The 17,112-nt window shown below is 34.6% G+C and overlaps 1 protein-coding gene across 1 annotated transcript in view; it reads right to left on the bottom strand.

The window, feature by feature from the left end:
* Positions 1–17,112, bottom strand: part of dpysl2b (dihydropyrimidinase like 2b) — a 50,652-nt gene that overhangs the window by 25,508 nt on the left and 8,032 nt on the right. Inside the window, 7 exon segments of the mRNA XM_073830131.1 lie at positions 1,678–1,916; positions 2,006–2,074; positions 2,445–2,525; positions 6,634–6,695; positions 6,850–7,014; positions 9,925–10,109; positions 10,311–10,399. Coding sequence (XP_073686232.1) covers positions 1,678–1,916; positions 2,006–2,074; positions 2,445–2,525; positions 6,634–6,695; positions 6,850–7,014; positions 9,925–10,109; positions 10,311–10,399 — 890 coding nt within the window.

The raw sequence follows: 17,112 nt of genomic DNA, 5'->3' as shown, positions 1-17,112 counted from the left end.
CCTGTTAACGGATCGGTTCTTTATATTTCATATTTGTATATTATTATTATTAAACAGTAGGCTAATACAATAGGCCTAATTTTATAATAATTATATTAACTGGTTAGGGCTATATTTATGGGCTATATTTATTGTTTTATGTGCTTATTTCCCTTTCAGTTCGTGTAGTGCTTTAATTAACTCTCTGTATAATTATGCTAGTATTATTAATATGCTAAAATATTTTGCAAATACTGTAAACGCCTGACAATTATGCCAATTAAGTTTTTACTTTATTAATGTATTTACCCCAGTTTGTGACGATAAATGAGCATGTTGTGTTCATTGTGTGAATGATTTATTCCTTAACTATAAAAATGTAATAGTTTATCAATAAGCCGAAATTAAATATGTTATATTCACCCTTTAATCTGCACTTCCAGTAAAAATTCCTCGTCGGCAAAACTTTCAGAACCTGAAGTCAAGAGATCTCAAGTATGATGCAAAGCTATAGACAACTAACACAACCTTTTATAGCCCGCATACTAATAACAGCCTAGATATGTATGTAGTCTAATTTGTTGGGGAGTCGCTCTCCAAACATCGGGTATTAAAATTGCCTTTGAATACGCGTGCGCGTTTTGCATTCAGTTTCGTTTTACGCAAAGCCGTGTAACTATGTATACACTGCCATCTTGTGGCCACGACATATTATCACGTACCCACGAGTTAATATGATGTTCCCACGAAATAATAACTTGTGGCCACGGCGTATTATCACGTACCCACGAGTTAATATGTTGTGACCACGGCAAAACTAGCCTAAGTGAACCAAACATGCCCCCTCTCGGTCACAGTAAATGCTTCGTTCGACTTTTCGTAGATCATCTACTCTTCCCTGTGCATAACCTCTGACCTACTTTCTGTACGATCTGAATTTCTGCGCTTTGAATTTTGAACACTGAATTTGATGTTCCGAATTTTTTTTCATCTTGAAAACTTGAAGTTGTATTTTTAAAAACTGAATATTTGAAGTCTTAGAAATCGGAACAAAAATCTGCTGTTTGAAAATACATGTCTATTTTAAAATCTGCGATTTGAAAATTCAGTTGTGTTCAATTTCAAATGTTCAATATTCAAGTTTTAAAAAAATCGAATTCAGAACTATGTTAAATACCATATAATATTCAGTTTTGTGAAATGACACTTGTCAATAATTCAAATTTGTACAATTCAAATTCAAAAAGTTTTGTCATAATATGAGCTCCATACGCCTGCTGCGTCCATATGACAGCAGCAAACTTCCTTGACTATTACACCGGAATGGGAGTGTAGTTCCTAATCTAATCGACCTAGAAAATCGCAGCTTTACATTTTCCGCCGGTTTTAGAACATGATATAACTACAGAAGAGTCAAGTTTTAAATAGGACAAATATCGTTGGTCATTTTTGAACGCGATGCTATTGGTCTAATAGGATTCAATGATCTATGCTAAGCTATGCTAAAACTGATATCGCCAGAACAGGAGAACGGCTGAATGGATTTCAAAACGGTAAAACTCAATTAATTAACTCAGGGGGAGTTGGAGAATTAGCCTATTTCCAAAAGAAGTAGAGTGTTCCTTTAAGTGATATTATTAATCTTGTAAACATACTGTATATAGAAGGTGATATTTGGATTTCTCCAGCTCTCTACACCAGCGTTTAGCAAAACTGGAAGCTTTACGCACACACTCGATAGACCAGAAATACAAGATGCAGGAGATTTGCAACTAGCCAATTGGGCCTTTCCTAAAGCTGCCATTTTGGCTCTCACCTTTCTTCCTGGCCTGGGCGATGACATCAGCTGCACTCTTGCTCATCACTTTTGTGATGTAAAGAGGGCAGTTGGTCTGATTGGCCACTGTTACAGAGCGGTTTACTGCTTCCGCCTCCACCTAAAACCAATAAAACCAATTTGTACTGAATTGTTTTCTTCAGAAACAAGAAAATGGACGTCTTTTTCCGGGAATTCACTGCCATTCACCTCTTCTGGACGACTGAGGACATGTCCCTCTGGTCCAGTGATACCCAATTCCAAAATCCTGCGCTGCTCCTGTTGAAAGACAGACAGAAAACGTATAGGATGCCGATGATAAGAGTAGCATGAGACTGTTAAATCTTTAAATAATGATGTCATAGTCTCAATATCCACTGTGTATTTTAAAAACGTCTTCATTACGAAGAGTTTGCTTATCTTGATCATGATAAATACACATAGCCGTGTGCCAAAAGTCATCTGCCATTAATTATATCGGCCTCATGTAGGAATATTTGCTTTGGTTGTGCTTGCCAGTATTAAGTCTGAGCACTCGTTGTGGAGCATATGTTTTGATTTAACATCTCCAAACAGTTTATTGTTGATAGTAACTCTGAGTAATGGGGTTACTCAGTGCTGGACGGTGTAGGCTCTCTGAAGATCTCACCTCGGCTATGATGTCTCCATTCTCGGCATGGACCTGAGCGATGGCCCCGAGGTCCCGAATGACACTGAACACTTCGTAGATCTGCACACAAACACACACTTGATGTCACATAAATGCTGACACTTGGAATGGAATGGGAAATGACGAAGCAGGTTTAAAACAGATGCAACGGTCATCGGCAGACTATTCAAGCATCATCTGTTTATACACTGCCAAGGAACTTTATTACCTTTTTTTTTTTTTTTTTTTTTTTTGCACATTGGCATTAAGAAAAACGCCCAGTCTCCCAAAAAGTTGGTACTGTGCCAACTAAAAGCGGAACCATGGTACTGCGATGTAACGGCAAATATTTTGGTAATTAAAAAAAAAATGTAAATTTACTGTATAAAAAAATACTATGTTTTACTATGTTACATGTCTAAAACCATGGTGCTACTATGGTAGTTATATAACAAATTAACAAATTAAATGGATAAATGAATCCATTGTAACTCAGAACCATAGAAAAATCAAAGCATTTTGTCAGATGTATTTATTTATTTATTGGTAAATGAATAGCCACGTTTCCCCCATAGGAAAGCCACATTAAACTACACACTAAAAAAACATCTAAATAAGTAAGTAAATTAATAAACAAATACATGTATTTTTCTGTAAATGCATAGTCAAGATTCCTTTCCAGAAAAAAGAAATGCCCCATTAAACTGCAAATGCATAAATAAAAAATGTAATTAAATTTAATTGAATGAATGAATAAATGAATAAAACCATAGAAAGATCAAACTATTTTTCTCAAATTTTATTTTATTTTATTTAATAAAAAGCTAGATAAATAAATAAATAAATAAATAAATGTACTTTTTTGTAAATGCATAGCCATACTTTTTTCTTTTTTCAAAAAAAGGAACATTAAAATGCACACTAAAATGAATAAATGAATGAACTTTTTTCTTTTTTGTAACTCATAGTAAGGTTTTTTTTTTGGAAAATTACATTAAACTGCACACTAAACTAAAATTTCTTTTTTTGTAAATGCATTGTCAGGCAAAGTCACATTACCAATACCATGTTTTTTAATGTTCTTAAAAATACCATGGGACATGTCTAAAACCATGGTAATGTCATGATATTAGGCAAAGTCAGAGAACTGACACTGCGCTAGTGATACAAAACACAGAGGTCTGTTAAAGGAACACTCCACTTTTTTTGGAAATAGGCTCATTCTCCAACTCCCCCCCGAGTTAATAAGTTGATTTTTACCGTTTTGAAATCCATTCAGCCGTTCTCCTGTTCTGGCGATATCACTTTTAGCATAGCTTAGCATAAATCATTGAATCCTATTAGACCAGTAGCATCGCGTTCAAAAATGACCAACGAGTTTCGATATTTGTCCTATTTAAAACTGGACTCTTCTGTAATTATATCGTGTACTAAGACCAGCGGAAATGTAAAGCTGCGGTTTTCTATGCTGATAGGGTTAGGAACTACTCTCCCATTCCGGCGTAATAGTCAAGGAAGTTTGCTGCCGTAACATGGCCGAAGCAGGCGCAGTAATATCACACAGCACATGTGCGAATGTTTACTTCCGTCAATATATCCAACATGCATGCACAGCACAGGCAGCGTTCCTCGCCATGGAGACATTTGTGAGAGACGATTTAGAAGATATTTACTTTGGTGCAGATCCTGAACCGTATCAATTTGAACCAGAATTCACAGAAGCAGTTTTGGAACGCGAAAGACAAGAAAGTGTGTCTGAACTGCATGGGACAGAAGGGATGAGGAGAGCAGATTCGAGCTGGTGGGGCTTGCCAACCCATGCCAACTGAAAGTGAGTGCCTGTGTTGTCGCGAGTGGGACCAGGTATTGCCATCGGTGGCAAGGGTCGATCTACCTGATGAGGAAGTGGCATGTCGCAACATCCGAGGACTTGGATGCAATGCTGCATCCTGCAGTAGTAGATTTTTTTTCCGGTTTGACAAAATAAACTAGAAAAAACGTCACACGCCGAGTGGACCTAATGGCCAGCTGTCGCAAGAGTAAGTTATTCCTGCAACCACTACAATGTATAATATAAAGATTTTAAATGCATACTGTCAGTTTGCATTTTCAGGCTTATATTCATGATGTACACTTTTACTCAAAACTGACTTTAAAACACCACCGACTGTTCGCAATAACTTTCTTTTGCAATCACACATGGAATTTGGTCATAGCAAATACTGTAAGCCAACTGTTCGCCCAAAACTACTCTTCAGGGGTTACATTTCACAGGTAACGTTAGCCAACAATAGCCATTAGTTATGTTACACTTACAGCCATGGGCGATGCTCCTCGTTGTCCTGTCTGTAACGTTAGTTTGAAGATTGTTGGGATCGCCGTGTCCTTTAGACGCCGTGCTGTAGTATCGGTAAAACTATCCAAATAGTCATCTGGTTCAAAATCCTCGGCGCAAACACGCCATTTCTTGATCGTTTCTAACGGTGTTTTGAGATCCATGTTCAGAGCAGCCTGCCATTGATTCATTAGTCGAAATTGCTTTTTTTTCGTGGGAATTCTATGAAACATGGTAGTAGATTACGTCTTCGATTTACTATCACAGCCCCTTACAATGCACATAACCATTAGCTAATCTAATTTTAGGCGCTGTGTGATATTACTGCGCCTGCTTCGGCCATGTTACGGCAGCAAACTTCCTTGACTATTACGCCGGAATGGGAGTGTAGTTCCTAATATTATCAGCCTAGAAAACCTCTGCTTTACATTTCCGCTGGTCTTAGTACACAATATAACTACAGAAGAGTCAAGTTTTAAATAGGACAAATATCGAAACTCGTTGGTCATTTTTGAACGCGATGCTACTGGTCTAATAGGATTTAATGATTTATGCTAAGCTATGCTAAAAGTGATATCGCCAGAACAGGAGAACGGCTGAATGGATTTCAAAACGGTAAAAATCAACTTATTAACTCGGGGGGAGTTGGAGAATGAGCCTATTTCCAAAAAAAGTGGAGTGTTCCTTTAAGAGCAATAATTTTAATAAGGTAGCCTAACATTTTTTAACAAACAAATCACTCCCAGATCAGAAATTAGCAGCACAGTTACTGACACAGTAAAGGGTAGGCTATTTAAATAAAAGAAGAAAGAAAAAATGGCGCGGTGTTTATATATAAATAAATTATTTACAGCTTATCAGAATTACTGACCCGAGTCCGACTGAAACCGGTCTTGTTTCTCTTTCTCTTACCCATTACACAGCAGCTGTTTTTAATAGCAAAGTGATTACATTTAGTTTCGTTTATTTAGGTTATAAAGGTAATTTAGAAATATATTTGGAACACTTTTTATTTGTTAAATTATTTTTTTTTATTTGTTAAATTTAAGTTTTAACAAATAAAGCGGCCAGCGGCAGACAGATCAATTAAGCCCTCTCAAGTCATCACAATTTCAATTAAAATCCATAGATATAACTTAAAGCATATCACAATATTAGTTGAATCGTTTAACCTAGATAAATGTGTGCTATTAGGCGCATATCCCAGCCATATCCAGTCGTTTGTGCGGAGAGTAAAGCTGAAGCGCATTTTGCAGAACATGGAGGCTATGGTGCGATGTGAAACTTCATTTTTGCTCATAAAGGTAAGACTAATATATCATCCGGAACTGTAAAAAAATAATTTAAATAATTCAAATCGAAAACAGTTTACTAGTTTAATAGTACTAGTTAATTAATAAATAATTTAAATATCTCTTTACTTTTCCCCCGACACATTCATGGTAATTATTTTTGCTGGGGCTTTGCAACCAGCTTTAGCCTACTGCGTGCATTTAAACGCGGAGGCACGGTTGTCATTGCGACAGTCACAGCCCTAGTTTTGCTTCCACCATTCAAGTGGGCCCAACTGTACTTTGTAGTGTCTCTCAAATATTGCTCAATCTCTCTCTCTCTCTCTTTTTTTTTTTTTTGCTGTCTCTGTGTTAGTGGCGCAGCAGTCTGATTTTGAAATTTTGAAATTTAGAAATATTTCAAATATATATATTTCGAATATTCTGGTCCAGCCCTACTTTATATGACATCTTTATATGAATTTCTCTTTATATGACAAGGCGGTGTTTTTGATAGGTTTCATGACACTGATTGTAACATACAGGTAGGTACTGTAGGTACAATGCATGGAGGAAGCCATACCTGGGAATCAGTAAGCTGGAAAATGTCTTTGTAAGCCAGGTAGACGAGGAAAGAGTTAACGCCTGCACACAAAGACAGGGGATGAAATTACAGAGCGAAAAGAAGGAGTCCGTGAGACATTAGAGAAACAGCGCAGCAGCAGAATTCCTGAGCAATGCAGTATTCGCTAACTCTGCTGGGCTTGTATAGCAGATACAGATGTTGACGGAGGTTTACCGTGATCTTTGACGAGTGCCTCCATCTCCTCCTGAACACCCTTGTGCCATTCAGTGATGTCCAGGTGAAGAGAATAATCACAGCACGCTTTGCTGTCTGCCCATTCCCGCCACTGGTTGAAGGCCGAGATCAGACTCATCCCGGGTTCAGAAACAACATGATCAACTGTTCACAAACACACACACACACACACACACACACACACACACACACACACACACACACACACACACACACACACAGTGGTTAGGCAGATATTAAAGCTCCCATCTAATAAGTACTTCAGTACTTATCATTAATCAGTTAATAATGCTGCTCTGAAATGAGGACAATGGAGATGTTAAAACAGTATCTTGTGCTAATTTAAGCGCACTGTCTCCATCCTGTCTGCGCTGCTGTCAGACTCTGTTGATGATGGGTACATCATAAAGAATACAGGTGACTCAGCAAAACATTACAGCCTTCATAAGACTTACAAAAAGGAAACAAAGTTCTTAAAAAGCGGCTCTAACCATAGCTTAAAGGGACAATTCACCTAAAAATTAAAAGTGGTAACCAAACCGCTGCTGGTAGCCATTTACATCTATATTACTGTGGACAAAAAGTATTCTATTTTTGGATGAACTATCCCTTTGACCAGTAGGGCACTGCTTACTGGCACAGGTCTATGATTTTCTAGTTACTAGATATTAGCGGTTAGTAATCCTTAAATGATATTAAAAACACTTGTGTTTTTAATATTTAAGGATTACTATGTGTTTGTTCGGGTGTTGTCAGGGTGTTGCTAGGTGTTTGCTGTGGAATTGTTGTGGTTGCTATGACACTGTGAGTGGTTTCTATGGTATTACTTTCTGGCACAGGTCTATGATTTTCTGGTTCCTAGATATTAAAGGTTGTAAGTGTTTTGAGTAGTTAGGAAATACTATGTGTTTGTTTAAGTCTTGTGAGTAATTGCCAGAGTGTTGTTAGGTGGTTGCTATGGCATTGTTGCGGTTGCTATGACACTGTGAGTGGTTTCTAGGGCATTGTTACTGGCACGGGTCTATGATTTTCTGGTTCCAAGATGTTAATGGTCGCCAAGTGTTTTAAGTGTTACTATGCGCTTTGTTAAGGTGTTGTGGGTAGTTGCCAGGGTGTTGCTAAGTGGTTGCTATGGCATTGTTGTGGTTGCTATGATACTGTGAGTGGTTTCTAGGGCATTGCTTACTTGCCCAAATCTCTATACAATTCTGGTTCCTAAATATGAGGTTAAGTGTTTTTTAAATATCGTTTAAGCATTACTATGCATTTGTTTGGGCGTTATGGGTAGTTGCTTGGGTGTTCCTAAGTGCTTGCTTTGGCATTGTTATGGTTGCTATGACACTGTGTGTGGTTTCTAGGTCATTGTTTACTAGAACAGGTCTATGATTTTCTGGTTCCTAGATAATAACAGTCACTAAGTATTTTTAATATTAAGAATTGCTATGCGTTTGTTTGGGTGTTGTGGGTAGTTGCCAGGGTGTTGCTAGGTGGTTGCTATGACACTGAGAGTGGTTTCTAGGTCATTGTTTACTAGAACAGGTCTATGATTTTCTGGTTCCTAGATAATAACAGTCACTAAGTATTTTTAATATTAAGAATTGCTATGCGTTTGTTTGGGTGTTGTGGGTAGTTGCCAGGGTGTTGCTAGTTGGTTGCTATGACACTGAGAGTGGTTTCTAGGTCACTGTTTACTAGAACAGGTCTATGATTTTCTGGTTCCTAGATAATAACAGTCACTAAGTATTTTTAATATTAAGAATTGCTATGCGTTTGTTTGGGTGTTGTGGGTAGTTGCCAGGGTGTTGCTAGGTGGTTGCTATGACACTGACAGTGGTTTCTAGGGTATTGCCTACTGCCGCAGGTCTATGATTTTCTGGTTCCTAGATATTAGCGATCGCTAAGTGTTATTAATATTGTTTAAGCATTACTATGCATTTGTTCGGGTGTTGTGGGTAGTTGCCAGTTCGACCGGAGTTTGAGATGAGTCCGTCTATAACAATGGATAAACCAGAAAAGAGCAAGGGGGGTGCAGAGAAGCTGCGTGAGAAAAGACGCAAAAGCCTATATATCTTTTGATGTGTCATATGCCTCAGCATATTGTTTAAATAATCATGGTGGGCCGCTATGGCCAAAAATGCCAGGGCCGTTTTTTGGTCCCAGTCCAGCCCTGGGTAGAAGTAATGGAATTTGCTAGGTGGTTACAACAGCATTGTTGTGGTTGCTATGGCACTGTTGGTGGCTGCCAGGGTGTTACTAGGGCATTACTAGTATGTTGCTATGGTGTTGCGGTCCTTGCAGATGGTTGGCCGGGTATTGCTGCATAATTGCTGTGGCATTGTGGGTGATTGCCAGGGTGTTGATGAGTGGTTGCTATGGCACTGTGGGTGGTTTCTAGAATGTTGCCATAGAATTGTGGGTGGTTGCCAGGGTATTTCTGGTTGTATAGTGTTGTAGTTGGTGACTAGGTGGCTGTGAGAGGTAGTTAGAGGATTGCTGGGGTGTTGCATTGTGGGTGGTTGCTAGGGTGTTGCTATCATGCTATCATGGTGGTTGACAGAATATTGCTAGGTGGTTGCTATTGTGGTGTGGTGGTTTATTATAGCACTGTTGGTAGTTGGTCGGGTTGATATGGCATTGTCGGTGGTTTCTAGGGCACCGATTGCTGGTATATGAATTTCTGGTCCATAGATTTCAGGTTTCTAAGGTGTTCTGAGTAGTGTTTATGGTGTTATGCTCGGTTGTCAGGGTTATGCTAAGTGGTTACTTGAGCATTGCTGGGGTGTGGGTAATTGTTAGGGTGTTGCTATGGCATTGTGGTTAGTTGCTAGGGTGTTGATGGCTGCCAGGGTGTAGCTTGGGCATTATTAGATGATTGCTATGTGTTGTAGGTACAATGGCATTTGCTGGGTTGTTGCTATGTCAATGGTGTGATTGCTATGGCATTGCTAAGTTGCTGCTCTAATGTTCTGGGTGGTTCATATGCAAACAGTACGCAAACTAGTCCTGACTCAGCTTCTTTTGCAAACCCATCACACTAAGGAGAGATTGACATACTGATCATGGTGGTTCCTCCAGCCAGTGCAGCACGGGTGCCTTGATAGAAGTCATCTGCAGCAGTCATGCCCCTGTCAGGCATCTGGAAGCGCGTGTGCACATCAATGCCACCCGGCATTACCATTCGCCCATGAGCATCGATGGTTTTCACCCCACCGGGCACTATCAGATTCTCTCCAATCTGCCTGTAAGTGAAAGTGAGATATGAAAAAGCAATACGAGTTATACAATCTAAGCAATGTTAATTCAATTTCAAAGGCCAAATTTAAAGGTCTATTTCATTATCTCTTTATTTGTCATATGATATAAGGGCATATTATGCTCACATTAACCTTATAATCTCAGACTGCTAAAGGAACAGTTCATCTAATATATTTTGTACTCACTTGATCAGACCATCTTCCATATAGATGTCGGCACAGAATGACTGATCATCGTTCACAATCTTTGCCCCTTTAATCAAGAGACGGTCACTCTGTAACAACAGATAAAGGTTGGTTTAGTATCATTTCGCAGTACAAGTGCAAACTGTCTGTTCATATAGACTCAAGTAAAATACAGATTTATCCAGGAGCCAGTAAATCAGAGCACATACAGCAGCAGTATACCGTCACCCACATTCTTTATAAGCAGCATCAGCGAATTCTGTGGTCTTTACAATTATAAACACATGTTCACTATGGAACATTTATCTGTCACCGCACTACAGTGTGCTCAGTTGAACCTGGAAGACAATGATTCACCCTTACAATCTAAGCTGATTGCTATTTCTGATCTAAAGTGTACTGCATTAGTGAAGGGGAATTTGATCTCAGTCACTCAAATCTTTTAAAGCTGTTCATCAAAATTCTGATTGATTCATTGAGTGAACACTTCTAAGGTTACCTTGCGTTGCGACGAGAACTAATTTGATAAAAACAGATCTAAAAACCCAATAAGTCTTAATATATGCATATTCACAAATCTACTAAGGTTTACTAAATAATTGTGTATGGTAATTTTTTACACATTTCTACACACTTTATCTCTTTGTTGTGCACAAGACTGACTTGTATGCTGAGCTGAACAAACTACATGCAGATACTCAGTTTCAATGTATTGATTGTTTAGTTCGTTCACAAACGAGACATCCCAGTTCATTCACGTGTCTTGTTCTGATTTAAAACACTGACTCATTCAGTAAAGGGGATGTGCTTGTTCAATAGGTCCAACCAATGGACAACCCCCAGCTGAATTCTACTGGTTTGCACTATAGTCTTCGAAAGCAGGAAAGCACTTACACTTTCATTCAGTGAATTACAAATATAACATTTTAGGGGTAACACTTTACAATAAGGTGCAATTTGTTAACATTAGTTAATGTATTAACTAACATAAATGAACAATGAACAATACATTTATTACACTGTTTAAAAATACTGTTGTTTATTATTTATTTATTGTTTATTATTTGTTAATTGGTTAACAAACACAACTTGTGATTTTAATAATGCATTAGTAAATGCTGAAATTAACATTCATTAAGATTAATAAGTGTATTGTTCATTCTTAGTTCATGTTAACTAATGTAGGTAACTAATGAACCTTATTGTGAAGTGTTACCATTACTTATTTCCTTATGTACTCATATTTATTTATTTATTTACAAAATATATATATTTTTTATTTTATTAAATATTTATTTATATATTCACTTTATTTTTTTAATTAATACAGAAAGATATAATTGCTTGAGTAAAACAGAAATAAACAATATTAACAAATAAAAACTAATACATGAATAAATACTGAAAACAAAAATTAAGCAAATAATGAAGTATTTAAAAACTATTTACTTACACTAATACATTTATTTGTATTTTTTACAGTAGGTTTGATGCTGAAAAAAAGCAACAGAATTATTATATGTAAAGTAAATATTAATAAGCATTTATGTACAATACCAATAAGTGGTAATGTGAAAATAAGTTCATTTAACAGGTAATTAATTAATAAATATTTAATTAGTTACTTTAAGTGATTATTTAATTGCTACAGAAGTATTATAGATAAATAAATAAATAGAATTCATTAATATTCATCTTTCTGTAGTAAATAATTGTAATGAATAAATAAATGAATGAATTGCTACAGAAATATAAATACTTAAATTTAGTCATCATTCATAGTAAATAATTATAATGAATGAATGAATGAATAATAATTCACAATTATATATATTCTTTAAAAATTTAATTCAATAATTACTTCTTTAAAAATGTTCTTAATTAAATGTTTAATTGCTATATATATAGAGAGAGTAAGAGAGAGAGAGAGAGAAATAAACATATTTTTCATCTTTCTGCAGTAAATAAATGAATATATCAATTAAAAATGAAATTATGTTAATAATTTAATAATTACTTTAATAAGTATAATTAACTTTACTTCATTTATTATTTAATTGCTACAGAAATATGACAAATAAACACATTTAAAATGTCATCTTTCAGTATTAAATCATTGTAATGAATGAATGAATAAAGTTTATACAGACTTAACAAAAAAACAAAACCTGACTCACTGATTGAAGGGAGTGTGTTTGTTCAATAGGTCCAATTAATGAAATGCTTCTTCATAACACACTCTCAATTGCTATTGATTTGTGCTATATTCAGATTTTGGAGACAGGAACACAGTCTCACGCTTCAGTGAATGAAAAATATGACGCAATACAATAAAGTAAACAAGAACAACAATTGTTACTTTAAATAAAAAATGATCAAAAACACTCACTGAGTTATTTTAATGTCAAAAAACGTCCTGTTCTTTCCTGAATTAGCTGCATACTTCATTCATTTTCCAAGCAATGAGTGAATGAGATAAAAAAAAGTATCTTTTTTTTATCTTTCCCTACAGCATCACGCCTTCCTACAGTACGAAGGCTAAAGCTGGCTAGACACTCCGCTACAGCCGCCGCCACCCAGGAATCTCTTTACATTCAGGGCCCCAGAAGAACGGCCATTTTTCTGAAAGAGGAGCGGTGGAACAATTCCAGTCACAAGGCCCTCTGCACCGCACGGGGACAAAGGCGGCTCTGTCTGCGTTTCGGGCCTCTTTGCGTGCTTGTTGGCAACCAGGCAACATGAGGCCCTGGGTGGCTTCCCAAGCCCTGCCCTGATTCACTTAGCGATGAAAGAAAATACTCCAGTGACCTGACATCTCCCACTACACATCCACAACAAGAAAAAAAACACCAGATACAGTTTTACAGAAACCAAACGGTGCTTCATTTGCTTTGGTACAACTTCAGTCAGTTTAATTCATAGACAAATCAGCACCAGCTTCGACAGAAGAAGAATGCTGTCTACTTTTTATGTCCAGAGAGGCTTCTGGGACTGTGCGAGTGGCTTTGGCGGTCAGCCACACTCGACAGCTGCTTCATAACAAGCATTACATAACCCAGACAATCACTGCCATCCGTTTCCAAACTGACCAATTGGATCAATCAGAGCGTTATGACATCATCATAAAGGTTGTAATGTTAATTAGAGGAAGTTTTAAAAAATACGGACTCTATGAACTGAACTGGTGCTTATTTTGGACCTGTTCCAGAGTTAAGTGCTGGATACTTAGCGCATGAGAACACTGACAGGAAGTCTTCAGCTTCAGGTCAGCATGTTTATTTTACTGCTTGCCATAAATGATAATGGACGTTTAAACAGACATGGTGAAATAACACTGCAATGTCTATGAACATAAAGTGAATGGTATGAACCATAAAGACCTGAAGCTACGTAGTGATGCTGTACTTGCTCATTTGCACTCAATAATGATCCAAAAGTTTACATCCCCTTGATTCTTCATAATGTGTTGTTACCTGAATGTTTTTTTTCTGTTTAGTGATAGTTGTTCATTAGTCTCCTGTTCTTCAGAAAAATCCTTCAGGTCCCACAAATTCGTTGCGTTTCCAGCATTTTTTGTGTAGTTGAACCCTTTCCAACAATAACTGTATGATTTTGAGATCAATCCTTTCACACTGAGGGACTCATATGCAACTATTACAGAAGGTTCAAACACTCACTGGTGCTCCAGAAATGAAAAGACTATGCATTAAGAGCCAGGGGGTGAAAACTTTTGGAATTTGAAGATCAGGGTCAATTTAACTTATTTTGTCTTCTGGGAAACATGTAAGTATCTTCTGTAGCTTCTGAAGGGCAGTACTAAATGAATAAAACATGATATTTTGGCAAAAGAAGAAAAAGTTTCAAAGGTTTTCACCCCCGGCTCTTAAGGCATAATTTCTTTCTGGAGCATCAGTGAGTGTTTGAACCTTCTGTAATGGTTGCATATGAGTCCTTCAGTTGTCCTCAGTGTGAAAAGATGGATCTTAAAATCATACAGTCATTGTTGGAAAGGGTTCAAATACACAAAAATGCTAAAAACCAAAGAATTTGTGGGACCTTAAGGACTTTTCTGTAGAACAGCAGGCAGTTTAACTGTTCAGGACAAACAAGGGACTCATGAACAACTATCACTAAACAAAAAACACAACTGCGGATCATTCAAGTAACAACACAGTATTAAGAATCAAGTGTATGAAAACTTTTGAACAGGGTCATTTTTATAAATTCAACTATTATTTTCTCTTGTGGACTAAATGTAAACGTCTTTTATGTCAGATATCTTATTCAGGTCAGTGCTAAATAAACAATAACATGCATTTTGCATGATCCCTCTTATTATAATTAACTTTTTGCAGATTCTGAAAGGGGGTGTAAACTTTTGACTTCAACTGTAACCACGTTTGCAATTCCATACTTTGGTGGTTTAGAAACAGATTTAGTTGAGACGGATTCTAGCTGCCAGGTTGAGCCATATATGATCCTCTTAAAGGAAAACCGAAAGTGTGGATTGTCCACTTTGCGTGCTTGGTGCCTTTTCCCCTCTTTGAGGTGCAAGTGTAGCTGTTTGGTAAGTCGTTATGAATGGAAATACTGTATGTTATTTTAGGGTAAGAAAACATGCTGCTGGCAGACTGCTTGGTACGAGTCAGTCAGAGAGGAGATTGAGCTTTGTGGTGGGGGTGAACATGAGACACAACAGCAGGTCAGCAGGGCATTCTGGGACAGAGCACTGGGTTGCACTGGAGCTGCTGCGGTTGCCATGGAAACCAGACAACTGGGCTGAACAGGGCTTTTATTGAAATCAGTAACAGTTTTATTTTAAATATTTATTCATTCATTTATTAAAAAGGATATTTAATTTGAATGATTCCTTTTTATTTACTAAAGTAATTTAATACAAAAAGATAATACATTTTTAGAACAAAATTTTCATCTTAGTGTAGTAATTAAGTAACAAAAAAACTAATTAATATTTACTTAATTACTAAATTAATAAATATTGTAAATACATACATATTAACATATTTACTAATAAAATAAGTTACTAATACAAGTAATACATTTTTAAATACATGTTTTTTACATTTTTTTTTCAAAAAATGATTTTGTTTTAATAATTATTTATGTATATATATTTGTTTTACTTATGTAATTGTTTATTTAATTACTACAAAATAGCATAAATATATAAATAATAATAATAATAATATTTTAATATCTTTCTGTAGTAATTAAATAACAGAGTAAAGCAAAAATTACTTAAATATTAATTTATTTACTAAATACAAAACAACAGATTAGTCTTAAATATTTATTTATTCATTTATTAAAAAGGATTTTTTTATTCTAATAAATAATTACTTATTTTATTTACTACATTAATTTAATACAGAAAGGTGATAAATATTTAGAATAAAACTTTCATGTTTGTGTAGTAATTAAATAATAACTTGAATAGCATATAAATAATTTATTAAATGAATAAACATTGTAAATACATACATTAACATATTTATTTAATAAATACAAATAATAGTTTTACTTTGATTAAATATTCATTTACAAAAAATATTTTTTAAATAATTATTTGTGTACATATTTGCTTTACTTATGTAATGATTTATTTAATTACTACAGAAAGATGATTAATATTTTAAAAATACAAAATAAACCTTTCTGTAGCAATTAAATAACTGAGTAAAGCAAAAATCAATATTAAAACTATCATCTTTATTTAGTAACTTAATTAATAAATAATGTAAATACATTACTTACATATTAATTTATTTACTAATTACAAATAACAGCTTTGTTTTAAATATTTTAATATTTTTAATTTCTTTTACTTAAGATTGTTTAATACAGAAAGATAATAAATATTTAGAATAAAACTTTCATCTTACTGTAGTAATTAAATAAACTTGAGTAACGCATAAATAAATAATATTTATTAAATTAATAAATATTGTGAATACATACATTAACATATTTATTTAATAAATACAAATAATAGTTTTACTTTGATTAAATATTTATTTACAAAAAATATTTTTTAAATAATTATTTGTGTATATATTTGCTTTACTTATGTAATGATTTATTTAATTACCACAGAAAGATGATTAATATTTTAAAAATACAAAATAAACCTTTCTGTAGCAATTAAATAACTGAGTAAAGCAAAAATCAATATTAAAACTATCATCTTTATTTAGTAACTTAATTAATAAATAATGTAAATACATTACTTACATATTAATTTACTTACAAATTACAAATAACAGCTTTGTTTTAAATATTTTAATTTCTTTTACTTAAGATTGTTTAATACAGAAAGATAATAAATATTTAGAATAAAACTTTCATCTTACTGTAGTAATTAAATAAACTTGAGTAACGCATAAATAAATTATATTTATTAAATTAATAAATATTGTGAATACATAGATATTAACATATTTATTTAGTAAATATAAATAATATTTTTAAAATAAATATTGATTTACTAAAAATTATATTTTATTTAATTAAATACGCATGTACATATGTGCTTTACTTCTGAAGTTATCTATTTGATAAATATTAAAAAAAATACTTTAAAAATATTTAAAAAAAAATCTTTCTGTAGCAATTAAATAACTGAGTAAATCAAAAATAAATATTAAAACTATCATCTTTATTTGGTAAATAAATGAATAAATATTGAAACAAGTATTGAATATAAATACTAAATAAAATAAATAGGCCTACTAAAATGAAATGTATTCACTCATGATCACTTTATTTCTGTATTCACTCACTA

This window comes from Garra rufa, chromosome 23 (genome assembly GCF_049309525.1).
Source record: "Garra rufa chromosome 23, GarRuf1.0, whole genome shotgun sequence".
Lineage (NCBI taxonomy): Eukaryota > Metazoa > Chordata > Actinopteri > Cypriniformes > Cyprinidae > Garra > Garra rufa.
The sequence above is the reverse complement of the archived record's forward strand: the minus strand, read 5'-3'. Positions and strand labels throughout refer to the sequence as shown.